The 21,664-nt window shown below is 41.3% G+C and overlaps 1 protein-coding gene across 1 annotated transcript in view; it reads left to right on the top strand.

Annotated features, from left to right (window-relative positions):
* LOC128752792 (cadherin-2-like) overlaps positions 1 to 21,664 on the top strand; it is a 67,284-nt gene that overhangs the window by 28,030 nt on the left and 17,590 nt on the right. Inside the window, exons 3-10 of the mRNA XM_053854412.1 lie at positions 11,208 to 11,428; positions 14,532 to 14,705; positions 17,390 to 17,545; positions 19,441 to 19,585; positions 19,665 to 19,837; positions 20,343 to 20,480; positions 20,821 to 21,006; positions 21,273 to 21,526. Of these exons, the coding sequence (XP_053710387.1) occupies positions 11,208 to 11,428; positions 14,532 to 14,705; positions 17,390 to 17,545; positions 19,441 to 19,585; positions 19,665 to 19,837; positions 20,343 to 20,480; positions 20,821 to 21,006; positions 21,273 to 21,526 (1,447 nt within the window). The remainder of the gene's footprint in view (positions 1 to 11,207; positions 11,429 to 14,531; positions 14,706 to 17,389; positions 17,546 to 19,440; positions 19,586 to 19,664; positions 19,838 to 20,342; positions 20,481 to 20,820; positions 21,007 to 21,272; positions 21,527 to 21,664) is intronic.

The following is a 21,664-nucleotide window of genomic DNA, read 5'->3' as shown; positions in this document are numbered from 1 at the left end:
ATGGTCTTATATTGATGTGTAGTCGCCCAACTCTATTAGAACCGAATCTAAACTCAAGTCTGCAACCGCAGGGCTTCAGGCCACTTGGATGTCTCAGAGGACTGCTTTGTGGCTCCAGCCGTCCTGGCAGAGTTACAATTAAATGATGCAGTATAATGAAGTAAATCTCATTTAGCCACGAGGCTCCAGTGAGCCTATCAGCAGTTGTAGCAGATTGCTGCTACTGATATTGATTGTCTGTCCAGGACTGTAGGAATAACAGATGGGTGCTCAGTTTAAGAAGGATCCATCCCTGGCCCACTCATTCTCCTCTTGCCGACCTGCAAACACCCACGGCTGGAAATCTGCCGTAAAGCAGATTTATATCGCATTCATAGTGCAGATTTATTTCCCTGAGCAAGTCAGCGATTTTGTGTGAGATGGTTAAATGATGCTGATGCACCACAATATGACACAGTGAGGCACTTCATAAAACATCATGCAAAACAACAGGAAGTGATGTGATGCAATAAAAGAATGGAGAAGTGGAGACACTTTTCATTTGATAAAAATGAGACTAAAAGCTTTTACTTGTACGGCAAGTTGTCATTGACATTGTTGCATAATGTTTTCACATTTAAAAAGGACCACCATTCATTCACTGGGATGAATGGTGTTATAAAACAGGCAGGGTGCTGCATCACTCTCCCTGACTGGTCACCTGTCCATCGCTGAGTTGTAGCAGACCACTGGTATTTACTAGGGGTGTGCCAAAAAATCGATTCACCTCAGAATCTCGATTTGAAATGTCCCCAAAATCGATTTTTTTAAAATCTGGCGTCGGCCTAGCATTTTGCGACTCCACGCTGCTCCCTGACGTCTCCGCTCTCTGTATTGTGGAATGCACACACACACGGAAAATACCCAAACAATGATGGCAGAATAGCTTCCCCTAACCAGCTTCGTCTTTGCTAAATGCTAGCTCGAGTTTGGTGTCAGTTCAGATTTTACCAAATTTACCAAAACACACAGCTGGACATGAGGCACGTATTGTGCAAGCGTTGTAAAACAAAGATCAAGTGCTTCGACAACACAACAAATGCGCCGGCATGTATTGCAAGGGGTCACCCACAGACCACAGACAGGGACCTGTCAGCCGTGGTCTTCCATGCTTCTCAGACAGCGCAGTCCTTTAGTTTTTCACTTGAGACAGCTCTGCCACAACTTGATGAAGAGACTTAAAGAATGGTCGCCAGTAAAGACTTTAAATGGTGGCATGTTTAACTGTTGCAGCTCTCCTTTGACTGATGGTAACAAATAGGGCTGAATAATTTGGGAAAAAATCTACATTCTATGACACCGCAATGTCAATTTTAATTTAAAAAATCATTCAGGCCTAGTTACAAATCTTCAAAAAATATGTGGATCCAGTACAAACAGGGTTTCCTACAGTGCTATGTAGTTAAGACAACCACCTTCACAACAACGGCTCTGCCCCCCAAAAGTTAGAAGTTGATGTTGGTCTTTTTGGAAATATTAACACGTCTTCAGCCCATCTTTTGTTATAATTGGCAGCAAATTATCGCTGCATAATTATTGCTAAAATGACAAATAATGATGATTTGCAGGTCGCTGTAGCGCTGTTTTGTTTAATGTGAAAGTATGGCAAATTGGGGGGTCATGTAGATTGGACATGCAAGGGTAGGTTTGAAATTGACTGTACAGCCCGCTCTCGGTTTTCGAACGTCCCAGACTTCGAACAAATCGGAGTTCAAACGTTTTTTTTTGCTTCTGATTTCAAACGAAAATCCAGAACTTGAATGCCACCAGAAAAAGCCGGAAAAAACAACGCGCGCGGACCGATCAACTGACCCACGACACGCTTTATTATTGTGTATAATCTCTGTATGCAGACGTGTCCATTAGCTACATTTACTGACTGTTTTTTCTTCATATTGAGGTGTAAAACCTTTCCTCCAAGACTGGAGCGCGCACTCCAGGGTTTTTATGTCCTGTTCGGACAGGGATGAGGCGAGTCTGGGACAGAGCATTACTTGGTTTATGACTTTGTCACAGCCAAACTGCACAGAAGCGCACATTCAGAGCTGGACACACACCGGGCACCTCTTCACTTCTGGAGAGACGTCACTGACTCGGCAACCCCTCCCACATGCAGCGGCCACACACATAGAGGAACAGCGCACCTGCAGCAGACACTCAACATTCACTCCTACAAAAGCCTATTTTAAGGCTTGGAACGCATTCTTTCTTTTTTTCCATTAATTGTAAGAGAAAAAATCTATTCATATTTCAAACAATTCTGGAACGGATTGTGGTCGAGGTAGCCTTGTATTTTGTGTCTGCCAAAATCATAATCACCATTAAAATGCGATAAATTATGTAGCCTGATGACAACTAGGAAGCCTTGCACCGATTGGATGGTTTAGTTAGGTTGTGCCTTTAATTATAAAGAAATTGATACAAAGCTGCAAACATCTCGGAGCTCTCACTGTCTCACACACCCACACTCGAACACCAAAATAAAACTATCAGAACACGGGCTGTGACATTACGAAGGTGGAGATAAAAATAGCAGGTCATAATTATTCTCTGATATATGATTGGTCCACAAATATGTCTATCTATTTATCCATGACAGGGTCACAGCAACAGTAGTTTGGGCCACAAATTGGAAGCCCAGACATTACAGTATGTATACAGAGAGGGATAATTCATAAACCAAAAGAAGGTGCTGGAGACAAGCTGATCGGAGCATTTGTACACTGATTTTAACTTAGCATTAATTTACGACCCGCCCCCCGGACATTGACTCACTTAACACTCTTAACAACGCCTGTGAAATGACTAACCCCTTTTTGTTACCGGAAACGGATGCAAGCTACGCGACAATTGTCATCAAATCACATTGGTGTGTACATGCCTCTAGCCATATAATTTCATGTTAATGTTGCTATGGTTAAAAAAAGTCAAATTTAAAAAGATCTGTCATCTTACTGTCAAAAAGAAGCCTATAGGCATGTGCGTTTAACAGTATCAGATGACAGTTTGGAGTGTTTCTTAATGATTAAAAATGTATGGAAACCCACAGCCTGAGAGTTGGACTGCAGCCATCTGTGTTTAAAGATAGTGTTCTCTTCAGCTCACATTAAAGGGAATAAAGATGGCCAGCTGTTGAGTCTGAAAACACAGAGAGTCGGTAAATGGATCAACCAGTGAACAGCAGGTGATGGTGGTGGTTCAGCTGCAGCCTCTGGCTGAACACAGGATTCTCTCGCCTGTGAGTCATTTATCATCCCTGTCTCTTTACATGATAATAACCTGACAGAGTGTGTAATGCGGCCATGCGACTGACCACCAGCTCTGTGTAAAACTGCCTCCCTCAGTGTTTATCACCAACATATTGGTCTTTCAGCTCTGTAGCTCATCGATTCTGCACGCTACCCAATATGGTGTGAGGAGGGAGAAACTCACACCGACCACACCAAGCGGGGGTGGTTACTAGGAAAACTGGGGTGGTTGCTAGGGAAAACTGGGGCAGTTGCCAGGGGGAAAAGAGGGTGGTGTTAAAAGACTGAATTCCACTCAAGAGAATGGATTGGTATTTTTTGTTTGTTTTTTTTAGGCACTCATGTGTAAGTAGGGGAAGTAGATGGTTGGTGTTTCTGATCTTGTCTCTGACACTGATAAAATGTATTACAGAGAAGATATAAGAACCAATAACCAATTGTAAATGGTCTATCTATTACAGATGTTTATCTGATCCCCATTGTTTTGTTTTGATTTTTTTTTTTTTTTATGTTCCCGCTTTTTTGGTCACACGAAGCAGTGTGTTGATCTTGTCTTGGACATGGCGAACAAAAGCATTGACTCGCCATGCCAACAGAGGGATTTATTTATTACAACAACGCTACATCTAGGCCCTGTGGTGCATGATATGTTCTCCTCAATGTTATTACTGATAAACAATATCATTCTCAACATTATTTTGAGACTACATCAACCACTAATGTAATGATAATCTGTCATAGCAATGCAAACAAAACCTTTCAACTGTAATATAAAGTTTTATTTCCTATTAACATTTTTGCTGTGTGGGGAGCAAAAAAAATCAATTCTTACATGGAAATGCATCTCAGATAGATGCATCTCAACTCAGATATGAATGAGTTGACTCACAAATGTCAAAATTCCAATTTGGGAAATAACAGACAGACAGAACTAAAAGCAGAACTCACTAGTGGAGCGCAAGCAGACATGTTTAGATTGTATATCGATATGTATATTGTATATCTATATGTATATCTGACAGTACTGATTTCACCACTGTTTTAGATTAATTTTGCCATAGTTCATACATTCACATCCAGTAAATTAGATAAAAAATGTGCACAGCAGGTGTGATGTGTGAATTTATTTTTTATACTTTTTAATTCCGCAGTGTCAACAGCTCCTTAACTAACTTTTAAATTCATGAAATATGATTTGCTGTTAAATCTGTGTTTGAGTTGGACTAACAGAGCGACAACAGAACCATGCCTCTGGCTTCACTTCAAGACTGTTTATCTACTAACAGCCAGCTGTTCCCCAGAGACACAAACGCACACCGCCAGTCGGTGAAAATGCCACAAGTTCAGAAGTGGAAAATCCAGTATGGCTTTAATCCTGTTAAGTTCACATTGTTGACCTGTGTTTGCATATGATTGTATGCATGTGTATGTGTTGCTGCATTTACTTTTTTTTGTTTTTTATGTATGCAAATGTCTGTCTTTTAATTAAGCCTCAGCCAGTGCGGTGGAAGTACTGACAGATGGGCTTTTAAATGGTCCTTTTTTCATTAATTTATTTCATTATCTGTGTGATAGATGATGTATCTTGTGGTGCAACGCTGTGCTTTCAAATGAGAAAAATTCTATCTGCTATTGTCAGAAGAACATTCATGATGTGTCATTACCAAAGCTGGCATACCTGCGTAAACAAATCGACAACTAAAGCTAGATGTGCAGTTGAAGTAAACTGGCCGGTTTAGTGAAGCACGTACAGTACAGAGGCATTCTCCATTATGACATTATGACTCATGACATTTAAAGCGTCGGAAGCGGCCGTACCCCGTGACCAGTTCAGGAACTGGATTGTGCAGTTTGTTTTCCAGATTTAAGTGGCAACAAAACACAATCTAACCCTTGTATTTAATTTAGATCCTCTGCATTGTTGAAATCTGTTTTCAAAATCTTATGAAGAAGCGTTTTTGTTTAAATACTGGTTAAATAAAACATTTTGGTTCAAGACTGTTGGGGCACTAATTTACTCAAAAGGAGGAAAGACAAATTCTAAGTGTTAATATTTATAATTGTTGCGTTCCTGTCCCTTGCTGTACAGAAAATGTACCGAACCGAAATGTCAACACACAGATCTGTACTGAACCAAAGTTTGAGTCCACACCTCATCATTGTTAAATACTGTTTAATATTAGAAATTTCTTTAATGTTTTTCATTCATGTTTCCCATTTTCTTTTGCAGAAATGAAACTGTTTTATTTATTTGATTTTTTTAAACTGTGTGATGATGATGAAGTTCAAGGACTTACTTGAAAGTGTCACTGACGTCAACACCAACGTCAACCAATGCATAATCAATAAGTACTGGTTTTCCATTCCATGTATAGAAAACTAGAGATAGAATTTTGTTGCCAAAGGTTACCCTAAAATGTTTTGTGATACTGGCGAGATTCTAATGAGTGGGACCAATGGCGCCGCCATCTTGTGACGTCTCTGGAGGTACGAAACAACGGTGCACTGTGCATCAAAATGGTAGAAGTAGTGGCAATATCACTGAATACTGAGGAAGAAGAGCAGGTCCATGTTAAGCAACTACGCTCAGCAACTCTCAGCGTAATGTAAAACTTTGTTTATAAGGGTCAGCAAAAGAAAACATAGACTGCGTACGGGCCAATAGTGGGACTTGCTCTGTCTTACACCGGTGAAACAAAGTTTTTGATTGCTTCTATGCTCTGTTTTGATAGGTTGGTATCAGTTGCTATTTGTTTATATTTGATCTACCTCCAGTGACTTCACTTTTGCTTGTTTCCTATTCTTACTTTGATTCACAAGATTTACACTTATTTAGCATTGTAATTCAGTAGACCCACCTTTGTGGACAATATATGATCGTTTTATACTGCGCATTTATACGTTCTTCCTGAGGTATAAAATTCAATGAAATAATAAAATTCAATTATGCCGTCTGAAAGTTGCGTAACTGTTTCAAGTGCAAGTCACGCGCAAATTATTATATCTCTGCTTTGTAAAGTTACTGTAATGTAGTAAAGTTTTTACTATATGTTGTATAAGTTAGCTAAGATTTCACATACAAATTTGCGTGTCTTTAACCATTTCTCTATCCCTGTTTGATCTGTGAGTCAATATAAGACTGTGAAATGTCATGATATATTCAGCGTAATCCTGTAACCGGTTCTGGCTGGACAGAACATATTTCTCACAGTACTCTGCAAGCTACATGAAATTGGACCAAGGGCTACATGTGCCCCCGGGCCACACCTTTGACTTGCCCTCCATGCATCATCTAGTGTATTACAGATGCTACTGTCACAGTTCAATCTTGACCAGAAATGCAAGCCGTCCGTCTGAGGAATTAAGGAAAATTCATTGGCCATTTTATCGGCCTAAGTCTACTTTTTCCATTTTCTCTCCAGAATAATTGTCGAAGGCTGCGATCAAATCTTCAGCCCCTGTGAATTATAGCGCCAGGGAGAGACAAGCTGCAAGAATTTCTGTGAGATAAATGAGTGTAATTAAGTGTATGAACCCAGTCGGAGGGAAGTGCTCAGCAGCGGCCGAGGAAAAATTCTCAAGGAACCGTCTCTGCATTGAATGTGCCTCCCGACAAGAGCAGCAATGATCAATACCACACAGGGATGTGATCGATAAAGTTGTGGGGGGAGAAAAAGCTCATCATAACCGTGCTCTGGAAAGCTCCATGGACAGACGTGCTTAGCGTGCTTGCGTTCATTGCTGTGATTCATATTGATTATTATTTTCTTATTTGTTAACAGGTGAACAGTAATTCATTATTTCTCTGTATTATTAAGTAATGCTGTGTGTATGCACTGTTCAGCTGTTGAAGTATTCATACTGCTTCTCATAAATGTCACTGGTTGATGCAGTGAGTAGATGACCAGTCTCTATTGTGAGAAGATTCAGCACAGCCTTTAAAGCGGAGATGTCTGAGTGAGATAGGGATTTATAAAGGGAAAAAAAGATCCTCAGATCAGCTTATCTAATGGTGTTTACGTATCTGTGCTGTTTTGATAGTGCTTCTTTACTGTAGGATGTTGGATGGGGATCCACCCACAGCTGCCCAGCAACTGAATCTAAGGCTCACACTCAGAAATGTTCTGCCCCAGTTCCTCCCAGTGCCAGGAGAAGGGGGGCGTTAAAGCAGACAGCTCTCACTTCACACAGCAGTGTTTCTGAGCATGAGCATTGATAATGTATGAGGATTTACACCAAGCGGTGGAGAGCTGTCGGGGAGGGGTGGTGATGGAGGGGGGGTGCAGTGCTGCGTGGGTGCCATGGCTGCTCCGACCAGAGTTTGCGAGATATTAATGGCCCTTGAAGAGGCTGTATACCGTGCCCATTACTGATAAGTCAAAGAGGTAGCAGCTGAAGTAGAAACAGAAGTTTGTTGATGGTTCATTTGAAACTTGTGGATGTTTTTCATGAACACCATCAACCACCGTGACCCAATTGTTTACTTGAATATGCACAGTACGCGATCATAGCTACTAACGAAAAGAAGTCTGATGGCTGTGGGACGCCCACATCTCTGCACCATATGTCTGTTTCTGCTTCTCGACATGAAGCTGAATGATATAGATTGCGAATCAGGGGCCATCAACATAAGTAGCATAGACTTGTGTACTGTCAAATGAAATAAATGTTGTTGGACTGTTGAGGAAAAAATACATTTTATATATATATAATATATTTATGTGTTTGTGCTAAACGTACTCTGTTGTCAAAGTAACGTTCCGCATTCTAGCTTAACCAGTACCTCACAGAGTAAACATGTTTCAACAAGAGGAAATGTAATATTTTACAATTATCAGCACTAATGATGACTTGAAGCTTACATTTTAGGTTTGTTTGCTTCTCTCATTCGAAGCAATATTGTAATTAGACCTTATTTTCCTGCTCCTGGCCAGAATAATCTCCCCCTTCTTGCATGCTCACCAAGACATTAACTAAAACAAACTCAGTGTGCGCAATGGAGAGGCTTTTTTAGCCCTTGTCCAAGCAATAACAATAACTGCCTGGACCCAATGGGGCGCTTCCTTGAGACAAAAACATATGTGGGGAAAAAAAGATTTATGTTTCAGTAGGAAATCTACTATTTGTCTCTCTGATGTGCTGAACGTTGATACATAGTTTGCATCACACACAAATATAAGCACCGAGGTGGAAGTATGTAAATTGTATTTTGCCTAGACGCGCACGCTTCCACCCACAGCAGCAGCAATCACAGCAGCTCTTCAAACCTCGGTGTGTTGCTGTTTCACGCTTAGTTTTCGCTCTCACTCTCTTCCTGTCAGTCTTCATCTCACGCCTGCTATTTCCATCCCTTCATCAACTCTGTTTTTCAATCGAGTCTTCAGTCACCCCCTAAAATAAACTGAATCACAAAGGTGTGTTTCTATCTGCTATGGAGATGGAATACATTTGCATCATCAATGCCCAAATAGAAGACCGAGAGGATCTTCGTTTTATCTCATTTGGTTATTGATCAGCACTTGTAATGAAGCCACTGCCAAAAATACAAACTGTAGCGACAGTGTTTATTTTTAAATTGTGATGCATAAAGGAATCTTATTTTCTCTTACATATACGATCGTTTTCTCTGTGAAACTTGGTTCTCATGATGTCTATTGTATTGTATCACCAACATATGTTATAAAATATGGCTGCACAATAAATCATATTTAAATTGTTTTAATTGGCTTGCACATAGAAACTGCACTGGTTGACGATATAGCCATTTACAGGGCTCAAGACTACAACCAATTGATGAGATTTTTGTGAGCAATGTCGAGGCAGTGCAAGTAAATTTGAAACTTTGTCCAGTTTGTACGCAAAAACAACATCATGAGATCTGTCAATTCAGGGAGGAAGTAAATATACATTCTGGAGAACCATATTACTGAACTACTGTTGCTAGCCGCATTTATGCTCACAACTTCACAGGCTAACTTTGTAATTGTACTCTTAACAGCATATGTATTCTGTTTTGCATTTTGCATTTAAAGCTGTTCACACATTTTTTTAAATAAAGCTAGGAAAATACAGATGTCTTTCCCTCTATGGAAAATGGTTATTACCGTATTTTCCGGACTACAGAGCGCACCGGAATATTAGCCGCACCCACCAAATCTAAGAAGGAAAATGGATTTTGTTCATACATAAGCCGCACCAGTCTATAAGCCGCGGGTGCACCGTTGCTGTCTGCGCCGCAGAAAATGCATGAGGATCACTTCTAGCGATCCTCTAGTACTAGTTTTGAAAACGGGGTCCAGTGTCGAGACTGACTCATGAAACAATCTTGCCAATGTTCTGAACTCCAGTCATGAACTCCTCACATCTTATTTACATTTAAAGTGTTCAGAAAGCGCTGTTTTCAGTGTTTCCAGTAGATCGTCTCTGTTAACAGAGCTGCGGATACGCAGGCGAAAACAGCGCAATTTGAGTGCTCTAAGGTAAATAAAACGCCCGTGATGTCATCGGTTTGATGTGACGATGCTCAATATTTTTGCCAGCAAAGAGCATGCTCATTAGACTCTAAAAACTCGGGATGCTCCGAGCGACAGGGAGAGCACTCAGCTGAAGCAGCGCGGTGTCTTCAACCTCCTGAAAGTTCTCACTCTGGACGGTTGCAAAAGTTTCAGATTCACCGCGAACGCTGCATCTGACACACACAAGACTGCAGCGGATTCGGCCGCGGTTGATTCCGTCTTAAAACGACACCTTAGAAAGGCTGCTCATCTGGCGCGGTGAAATTAATGATTATTTCTCGGGCAATATGCTTCGCGTTCTGAACGTCACGCTCAGACTGGCGAGTGTCGCGAGCGACCGCTGGTTCCTGTAGTTTCACTTTCATGAGCACCAGAAAACTCACTGTGCTCCGTCAAGTGCTGGTGTTTTAAATATCGTATTGAATTCGTGGCGTTGACGCCTTTTAACGTGCATGTGCTGCAGGATGCAAACTTGACATGACAGACTGAAAAAAGCTTCCGCATTAGACACGCCGTTGCCAAGCGAGTGGCGAGTCGGGAGGGAGGAGCGGACGCATCACAAACCGCCAGCGGTGCCTCATCAGAACGGCTGCTGTCACATGTGATCAGATTTTGTGACCGGCAATGACAGGCAGTGGTCGGCATTCACAGATCACAACCAGTTCAGCCTTTCATAATCGGTGGCCGATTGATTGGAATATCCCTGTAAAAATCAATATATTAGCCGCATCTTTTTATAAGCCGCAGGGTTCAGACCGCGAGAAAAAAGTAGCGGCTTATAGTCCGGAAATTACGGTAATAATCGTCATTGAAATATTGATCAAAATAATCGGGATTATTTTGGCCATAAACGTGCAGTCCTAATGTAACATAAGATTTGTATATATAATGTGATGTAATACTGCGTCCTAATGTATTTTGGCTACTCTGGATTCCAATAACATAGAGGTTAATGAAACATGCAATTCCTCATACTGCATGTGAATGCGGATGAACAGCACCTTCTCAGGACTCCCAGGATGTGAAGAGTGAACATGAGAATGACAGTCTTAACATCTAGTAAAGCATCACTTAAGACCGCAAGAGTTTTTAATATCTACACTTAGCTTTGTACTGAATTTGTTGGTAATTTAAAGGTCACCAAAAAAAACCAACTACGAAGTTTGGCATATTCAGGTCGCAGAGCCCATTGAAAAATTTAACCCCCCCTAAATTTAGTTTTCTTCGATTTGTACCTTCCTGTAAAAGTTGAAGTAACTGATCTGTTTAGTTCCTTGTTTTTCCTGTTAAGTCCACTCAACTGTCCACTCAACAGCCTTTTTTCCCTTGCTGTTTACAGAGTTTTGAGCAATGGTATTTTGGTGTAAGTTCCTTACATAAAACCCTGCCTCTCTTTCCTCTGCAGTGAGCTTCCGGGACTGCGATGCAGGGAAGGTATGGTTGAAGGCTGGAGATGCTAAAGACTTCAGCGTGAATCAGGACGGCGTTCTCGTCACCCTCCGTCACCTCACACTCGCAGGAAAGGACAGAGTGGTGGTGGTCTACGCTAAAGACCAGCAGACAAAATATGTCTGGAAAACCAGAGTCCATATGCTGGTTCCGCAAAAAGGAAATATGCCAGACCAGGTATGTCTGTTACTCTCCACTAGGGATTTGCGATTTTCATTTCATTTGCAATTTTCATCAGATCAAGCATTGGTGCAATATTTGCTGTACAGTGCAAAATCATTGGCAAAAAACATCATTTCTCTCGCAAGAATGCAAACTTAAGCCAACAATCAATTTCATGTTTATTTTATAAGAAATATGAAGACTAATTTGCAATAATTGATTACTAGAAATCTGGTTTAATGGTGTAGGTGTGGGAGGGCATCACCTGCCTCTGGTGCAGGTCTGCAGCACCAATCCACTCTTAAATGACTGACACTGTTTTTCATGGAAATGAATCCCCCATCTCTGCTTCTGGTGCAGCTGAATCCACGTCGGAAATTGAGCAGTAACTGAGGCGAGTTATACAAACTGTTGGCGCAACCAATCCATGGGTGAAGTGGAACTGATTGGCCAACTGCACCGGCCGACATATACTGTAGGGCTTGATGAGGCATGTCATATTGAAGTGCATTGTGGAGCACTGCTGCCTCTTTCACTCTTAGTTTACATCCAAAATTACCGCGGTGCAGACGGAGAGTCAGACGTCCAATTGCGGTTTTTACAATCTCAAAGTCACGTTGTGTAGAACAACCAATTTCTGTAAGAAAATGATAACTGGCACTCTGCATTATAATCCACTGATCCTCGACTACCATGTCGCGATACAAATGTGGCTCACAAAGTTGCTTTTGGCCTGGACCAAAACATTGTCCGTTTTTAGGTAATTAAACTATCATTTAACTTTGGTGTTGTGTTACTTGTGATGTTCAAACTGCCCATTTTTGTCTTTAATGGATATTTTAACGGTCCAATGGGAGTCACAAAAATGAGGTGAGCATCACGATTGGGCGTGGGACACAAGCTCTGGGTTGAACACCCTGTAGCTGGCCACCCTAGGCTGAAAACCTGTGTGGTACACTGCTGATGATGTGTGTCCCAAAACGTTCCCATCGCAGAAGCACAACCCACTCTCAATACTAAAATGTTATTTGAGTCACAGCTTGAAATTTAGATCATGGGTCCCAAAGTCAACTTAACTCACACAGTATTTTTATCTAAAATTGCAACCCCTGCTTTAATTTATGAGCTTTTCTATGGCCTTTTCTATGAGCTTTTCTATGGCCAGACGAGCATCGTGCTGCTTTGAAGTGAACTGACATTTCCATGACATTTAAGTGCATTGTTACACAGGGAAATTTTTATTACACAAATCACAACCCTCAGTCTATCTAGCTTTTCCTGGCTCAGAACCGTATCAGCCAAGACTCAGCGCCACATCGACTTAGATTATTGAATACTTGTGCCGTGTGTTTCCATGGAAGCGCCTCCTCTGATAAACGGCGTGAATCCTGAGACCATTAACATTTCCAGTTGTAATTACATACCTGCATCAGCCAGAAGTGGAGACTCATCAAGCAGTCTGAACATGATGGGCTTCTATCCCCCCCGAGGCGCTTGCTAATGCTGGATGAACTATGTGCAGACATCAAATCTGGGCTCTTGCCGCCCCGCGTGCTTGGCCAAGCACTGATTACGGAGACAAAGCAAGTCAAAAAGCCATCTGTGAGTTAGTTTGTGAGCGATAATAAGGCCCTCTGCTTTTATTTAGACAAGACGGTGGGTTTGATTGGCTCTCCTTCCAAACACTGCTGAGATATTGCCAGCTGGCATATGCTGGAGCTGAATGAAGGATTCAGCTAGAGCAAAAGACGCTGTCAACAATCCTTCATGAGGAAAAGGCATCTCAGGCAGAAGGTAATAGTCATTTGGCAGGAGAGTCATCCCGTGTCCTTCAACGGTGAATGGAACAGGTTTGAAATCAGATGTTCAGGCGACACTCTTACACCGTAGTGTTTCATTTTGACTGGTGATGATCTTATCTATTGTTGTGACCGAGGCGTTGACCTTTTAATTTGGTTAACTGGTCGCTGTTTCTGCTGATACAGTGATGCCGTAAATGACAGAATATGCTATTCAGAGCTTTATGTGACTAGTTAATGATGGATGATGCCCCTGCTCACCCCAACACCTTCTATGACCCAGCCATATGGATGAAGCAGGACACTGATGTAATCTGACCGTGTCTGTTTAATTTCAGTGGATGGTTGGAGTCCGTACTAGTTTGTTGTGTTTATCTGAAATGCATCTAAAATAAGCATGGTTAGTGCATGATAATGTTACATTTTTGTTTAGTTTCGTCCATATACTTTCATCCATATTTTGGCATGATTCTGGATGTAATATTTTTACTGTTAAAGACTTGGAAATGTGCTTTTTTTATGTTTTGTCACATTTTGTGTTGCCTCTCTTAATGCTTTTTAACAAATGCTAAGCTTAATGTCTGGAATGCAAGTCCCTGTTTTAATGAAGAATATAAATTGAATAAAATGACTCAGTTGGTTTTATTAAAGTTTAGAAACCAGAACCAACGGAGAGTTGAGCTGAGCAGCTGTGCATCTCTGCAGTGTTTCAAGTATGAGTCGCTCATAATTCGACTTCATTACCTGCTTCTCTGTGAATGGTTTTAATGGTCAAACCTGGGTCGATTGGAGATCAACAATGTCTCCCTTTTGCCTGGCGGATGGAGTGAATTGCAACAGTGCTTTAAAAAACTTGCATACATTCTTCTCATCACTGCGTGTGTGTTTGGAAAGTCAGTGGTTGGTCGCGGCCTGGACAGAGATTTGGTTGCTGCCTAATGTTTCTGTGATCACCTCCATGACCTGTAGATTTTAGGATATGAATCACTTGATTCTGCCTCACCTATTTTTTTTAACAACTTCACCGTGCATATTCGGCTTTGCTGAATTTACTGTCTCCAGAAGCCCGGCACATTGGTGCTGACCTGTCATGCGGATCAGTGGCCCAACAGAATACACACGCAGTCACGAAGGAACAAGGACAGGTGGTGGCCATTTATCAGAAGCGCTATAATGAGCGCATTAATCCGTGCCTCTGGAAGGAGGTCAGAGATATCCTGACTCACTATGTCTTGTCAGCATGTTGTCTCTGGAACTGAGCTACTACTGCGAGTGTGTATGTGTGTTTACGGCTCTGTTCTTGTTTACTGTCTCCGCAGGTGAAGCCCAGTGATGCAACAGTGACTCAGCAGGTACCAGAGATCTTGTTTCCATGGCGCAGCGTGGTTGTTAAGGGTGATGGTTCTCTGAGGCGAGTAAAAAGGGACTGGGTCATTCCGCCTATCAACGTCCCGGAGAACTCACGCGGACAGTTCCCTGAGGACTTAGTGCGAGTAAGTAACAAACACACTCACACACATACTGATCATACAGTCACTATGAAGCCCTATTTTACAGGGAGTATTGCACAGTGTGAATATATTTATGTAGCATAGCTGAGTGACTCACTCTCATCACATATCTGTTCTGGATTCAATTATGCAGTTCAGGGCTAAACTGTGGCAGACTAAGTTCTGTTTGACCCACTTCAGGATTTGTGTCAGGTGCTTCTTTCTCACCTCACTAAAAAACATTATCGCACAACCACATGGGACCCCTTGGGATTTTGCCCAGAACAGCACGCTAACAATGGTTCACAGTCACAAATGATTACACAGTTGCAAGAGCACAGTTCTTGTTTTTGCACATTTTCTTTTGGAAGAATGTTCATAATCCATTTTTAACCAGATATGGTCTCCTTATTTGTTTGTTTTTGAAAAATAATACTAAATAAAATGTAATAGTTCAAGGATGGAAAACCTGAAATAAATGTCTAGAAAATAAGATAAACTACAGTCGCGTGATCTTTGCATCTATGTATCTCTTAGGTGATGTGCATCATGTGATGTCATTTTGCATTTGCGTGAATTGATTGATGTTATTTTGAATTTCCTCACTGTAGTTACATAATGAAAAAAAACTGATCTGTCACTGAGTGATGAAAATATTACGTAACTGTGTTTTAGGACAAACAAACTGGCAATGATAAATTATTGCTCACTATTTGACAGGAAATGTCAACAGCCTATTAAACCCAACATTGTGCTAAAGGTGTCAGTGTGACTTAAAGTCAATAGTGGAATAGTTCTACCGTTCTACCTCTGCCATCCATCAATTAGTTGTCAACGCTTTAATTAAAAAAAGGAAGGGCACAGTATTGTGATGAAGCGCACAACTTTGAAATATGACAGCATGATCTCAGGCAGAATGTCAATTTAGCAATAAACGAACAAATAGTGATCTCAGTATCGCATCAGAGCATTGTTCAACCAGGATGACTAAATAACCTGATCAAGGATAAGACCTGTCGACCTACACTATTTGTCCCTATTCAGACTTTTGTCAGCCAAATAAAAACATATTTTTCTTTTAAAAGATATGAATAGAGATATACAGATATAAATAAATAGACCACAAATCATGCATGAAACATTATGGAAGGCTACACATGAAAAACTGTCTGTGAAAGACCGTGCCAGACAAGACCCTAATTGAACTACACTTAAACTACAAGTAAAAAAATAAACTTTTTAGCTAGACACAAATATTGATGTGATACTATGGCTGATATTTCTTCTCATGAAAATGTTGTTGATGTGTGTGTAATGTGTCATGATGGTAAGTTGCGGTGACTTGCATATATGAGTGCGATAAAGGATGTCTTCACTGGCTTATTGCCTTGTACATTTATGCCCATGTCAGCTTGTACTTCAAGAACTGAATGTCTGTGTGACTCAGTTACAAGATCTGAAAGAATTCAAATCGAATTAAACTCGTGGTGTACTTTTCCCTCGCTACATCTCATATGGATTGACACCCGATCCCCTGTTTTAACACCAACCGCAGAGTTTGTTCTAACAGACACATGAAAGATAGCTTTGGTCCGTCTTTTGATGTGAGTGGAGCTGCAGTCTTCTTCCTTCACTTTCCGAACACAAATCCCTTGATAAGATTGTTTTCCCTGTAAAATGGATAAAATATTGAGGTCAGATAGACAAATGTGGTCTGAAGGGACGGATTGGATTTTCTGCTTAACTCTGCTTTGATCCTCTGTTCATATCGGTTCTGTAAACATGTTTGCGTGTGTCTAGACCTGTCGACATGACGCTGCCTTTCTTTCTCTTGCTATAATCACGCCGACACTGTGAAGGATGGTGTCATTGCGTCTGGCATCAAATCAGATTTGGTCCGCTCACAGCCGGAGGTGTTGACCACGCAACCCTGCAGTCAGATGATACATGAGACAATGATTGTGCTTTTAAAGCTTTTGATATCTGTGAGACATCAGTAACACTAAAGTGATTTATGTCAAGATAACACCAAAGCTTTGAAAGCACTTTCATCTAACCCCCCGTTTAGTCATGTAACTTTTTGCAATAAGAAGTGCCTAACAAATGTATTCTGAACTCACAAGTTGACGTTCTCGTGTATATGTTGTACTTGTTTTAAGCACAAGTTATGAAACAATCCAATTATAAAATTTAATTAAAAAAAATTAAATACAGCCTCCATCACAGGGGCCTTACTGGCAGATTACAATCTACCATTAGGTCTGATCCTTTGGTCATTTGTCACTCGTGGCTCTTGTGAAGTTGATGTTGTAAACTTAGTTTGATTTATTTGGCTAAGTGTGGACATCATCATCCATTATGATCAATGACGTCCACACTTACATTCATTGATTACAGTCATTGATAGATCAGGAATTCTCAGAGGACTATTGCATTCACAGGGAAATTCATTTGGGGAAATTTACTTTGGCTTGTTTTTGTGTGTCTGGCTTTCCTAGCAGTTTCCCCAAGTTTAACATGAATTATCAGGATACTTGACAACCAACCTGCGGGTGACTCCTGTGGTGACTCCTGCCTCTTGAGCTTAGAGCATCATAAAAAAGTCACATAAAAATGCTTCAAAATGATTTTTTCCCCTTCAAGTGAATGCATGCTCTGATTTTTCCTTCATTTTTTTCCTGCTGCAGATCCGTTCAGACAGGGACAAGAACAGGTTGCTGCGCTATAGTGTGACCGGGCCTGGGGCTGACCAGCCTCCCACAGGCATCTTCATCATCAACCCCATCTCGGGTCAGCTGTCCGTCACCAAACCCCTGGACCGAGAGCACATCTCCAACTTCCATGTAAGACCTCGTCAAATCACCTGCGGTAGCTTCTTCAAATGCCATCCATAAACTTTGGGCCCACTTTATGGAGTGGGAGACAGAGGGATCTGAGGAAGGCTGTCGTACAAGAACCCATCACACCCTCTACATTAGATCCGTGACAAATAATATACTTATGTAATATACTGGAGAAATATACTCTTATTTTCTACTAAACGTCTTGTTCTACTTACAGAGAAGACTTGCCGTTGTCATGATCCTGCAACATCGCATGGCTTGATGGCACAAAGTTTATCACTGATCCAGCTGAACATTACATGTTCAGAATAGATTCATAAAGACAGCTTAGTACAGAGGTGAACACAGCCACTCTATATGTAAAGGGACAACTATTTTCTTCTAGTGCTTAATGTTTTAGTGTCAGCGAGGGGATGAAGGGTCCAGGTTGATCAAGGCCTCTTGCTTGAACAGAGCAGTTTCAACATGTGCTCTTAAAAATGCAGGATTTTTATTCTGATTAAGTCATAAATCCACTGGTAAGGTTATAAATCCCAGAGAGATGATTTAACTCTGGTGACAGATGAGTCCTCCCCCGCCAGCACATGTCAGCCTCTGTGTTTGCTTTAAGTTTCATCTCTGCTGTCACCGTCTCCTGGATCTCTGCTCTCCCTCTCATCTCTGTTGGTAGATGAAGCAGAATGTTACTTTTAAACCTGTGGTGGGTGTTTGGTCCCCATATCTAATACAGCCCAGAGTGGAAGTCTAACCTTTTTGATCACAAGGCACACACACACACACAGATGCACGCATGACTCAAACAAGGGGAAATATCTGGAGTCGCGGTAGGGCATTTGTATTTAAGCCTTGATAAATATTCATGTGATTGGATGCAGTTGTCAAAACAAGGAAGTGTGCTGGCGCCGCATCTTTATTCATTAGGGGATTAAAAAAAAGGTGCCTGCTTCATCGTGACTCTCACTCCAATCTACAGTCATATCCTCGACGTGGAAGTACAAGTGTGACCTGGCTGGTTTAACATTGGTGATTATTAAGATTTCCTAAGGAGGGAAATTCACTGCATGGGAGACAATGTTGAATTAAATATCCACTTTCATGATGTTGAATATTTCTATAAGCAAGTGGACTGTTAAGAAACATTACAATGAGGATCTGAAAAAGACATAAGCTTTTGAAAGTGGAATTCAAATGTCATGCTGCCAGAGTGGCTCTCATGCAGCACAGGGCACATAAGAACCGGCTCTGTTACAGTCATGGGCAAACCACAAATGTGCAGCTGTTGTGTGTACAATGACGGCTCAATGAATCATGTGACCAAGCAGACTTCTGCCCACTGAGATCTAGCGAAACATTTTTCTCTTCTGTGTCCTGCAGCACTGTTTATACTGCAGAAATAAATCACAAGAGATTGGCAACTCCGTCAAGAGCAAGAGCTTTTAATGGACAAAGTGGTACATTCCCTGTGTTTGACAGGTTGTGATATGGCAGTGTGTATTGTATAAACCAGTTGGATGCCTGATAGACTGAAAAATAACAGAAGAATAAGATCAGTTTCCTCAACTGACTTGTTAGTTACACATTTAAAAAAGGGAAATGAATCAGTGAAACTGTTATCTTCCTTCTTCTTTGCTCTTTAGTTGAACAATATCATGTGGTAATATGTGTCAGCCGTTGAACCATTTTTTATTTTTGTAGTTTCAACTGCAGTTATTTAGGTTCGTGAGGAGTAAAATGTACTATAGGATTCAATTCAATGGCAGGTTAAAAATTAAATAGAAATATTTGTGCAGTAACTCAGATTAAAAGCTCCATAATTGTGATTTCAATAATATTTTATTAGTCTGATTGCAATGTAAATATTTTTAAAAATTGTGTATATGTGTGTCTGTGTGCAGTTGCGAGCTCATGCTGTTGACCTGAATGGGAATCAAGTGGAGAACCCTATCGACATTGTTATTAATGTCATCGACCAGAATGACAACCGACCAGAGTTCACCCACACCATGTTTAACGGTTCGGTACCAGAGGGATCCAAGCCTGGTAAACGCACACACCCACACTAAATGACACACACTGAATTTGACACTCATTGACGCATATTTGCTGTGATACCCTGCAGGCTCTTTTGTGATGACGGTAACTGCTGTGGACAAGGATGATCCAAAAACTGCCAATGGGATGCTGAGATACAAGATCCTGTCCCAGAATCCCCAGAGCCCCTCCTCCAACATGTTCACCATTAACAACAAGACCGGTGACATCATCACCGTGGCAGCAGGGCTCGATCGAGAGGTGGGTGTGTGGGGCTCTCAATGGATGATGAAGTGTCTGTCTTGTTCGCAGCTGGACCCTTTTTATTCTACATGGAAAAGATTTATCAAACCAGCCGTCTTCTAACAAGCGTTTGACATCTGCACGTGAAAAGAATTGTTACTGATTTAAATATTAAGTGTCCCAGTTAGTAGCTTTATGCCAGTCTGCTTTCTGCAGATAAGCCGCTGTCATTCTGTGCAATTCATGCAGCTCCGCTACACTTGTAATTCAATGCTGCTTTTTCATGACTTCAATTTCTTAGGAGAGGTTTGACATGTGCGTTTTATAATTGTGTCTGCAGCACTTAACTCTCCTTTAATGTAGCATCACATGTAGTAGTTTTATGAGCACAATTTTTTGTGATATAAGACTTTCAGCATTATATTTGTAAAGTGTGTCAAACACAATTGTACAATTTGGAGTAGTAAACAACAAGACCGGATGTTCTTGTAGGTATAATTTCTCAATATTTTTGTTTTTGCAGAAAGTGACCCAGTACACTCTGATAATCCAAGCTACAGACATGGAGGGGAACCCTACTTATGGTCTGTCCAACACTGCCACCACTGTCATCAAGATAACTGATGTCAACGACAACCCCCCTGAGTTTACCACAGACACTGTAAGTCCTTCCACACACACTCTCAATACAATGCAGGCATATACAATCCCTGAAGGCTCCTTAACAGCATAGCAAGTCGTCCGCACAGAGATGTTACTGACACTGGCAGATGGTGTGCGAGCCCAAATCCCCCACATTCAACTGATATTACTAACTTTCCAGCATAATAAATCAAGAGGCATTGGCTTGTGGGAAATTGATTTGATATCCAGTTTCAGTGTTTTATTAACTAAACAAAAAGTGAGACAAGCAGATGAAAGCAGCAGCAGAAAGATGAAATGTACATTAAGACTCCTTTAAGTGACAGGTTTTTCTGTCTGTTTTCCTGTTTGTTTGCCAGTACTTTGGAGAGGTCCACGAGAACCGAGTAAATGTGATCGTGTCCAACCTGACGGTGACAGATAAAGACCAGCCTCACACTCCAGCCTGGATCTCTGTGTACCGCATCATAGCTGGAGATCCCACCGGTCGCTTCTCCATCCCAACGGACCCAACGACCAATGAGGGGCTTCTCACTGTAGTCAAGGTAGGTCTGATATACACCAGTGGAGCACATCACAATTATAGTCGCTCAATAAAACGTAGCTAATAATTGTTGACATCACAGTGAGAAATTGTGTCGTTGTATCAATGTAAATTGTCATGGCTAAAATAAACAACTGATGTTCTGTAGCAATTTCAGTGTTTCAGTGTAGCCTCCAAAGTGGACAGGCTGAAAAAGTCAAAACCGTCATTCAACCTGCAGGTAAATCGTTGCTCCTTCAAAGATATAACACCCATCTGTACATCCAGCCCATAGATTTTGAGGTAACACGGTCGTTCATGCTGACCGTGGTGGCAGAGAACGAGGCACCATTGGCCCGGGGGATCCACCTGCCGCGCCAGTCGACAGCCACAGTGTCCGTCAGAATCCTGGACATCAATGAGAGCCCAGAGTTTAGCCCCAACCCAAAGCCCATCAAACTGGAGGAGGGTCAGGCCGCCGGCTCTCTGTTGACTACATTCACTGCCCAGGACCCTGACCGCTTCATGAGGCAGACTATCCGGTGAGGATTCACCTGCTTTACTTTGTGTGAAAGAGTAGGATATGTATATATATATATATATATATATATATATATATATATATATATATATATATATATATATATATATATATATATATATATATAGATGGATAGATA

The sequence above is a fragment of the Synchiropus splendidus genome, chromosome 1, assembly GCF_027744825.2.
Source record: "Synchiropus splendidus isolate RoL2022-P1 chromosome 1, RoL_Sspl_1.0, whole genome shotgun sequence".
NCBI lineage: Eukaryota > Metazoa > Chordata > Actinopteri > Syngnathiformes > Callionymidae > Synchiropus > Synchiropus splendidus.
This window is presented reverse-complemented; position numbering and strand designations above follow the sequence as displayed.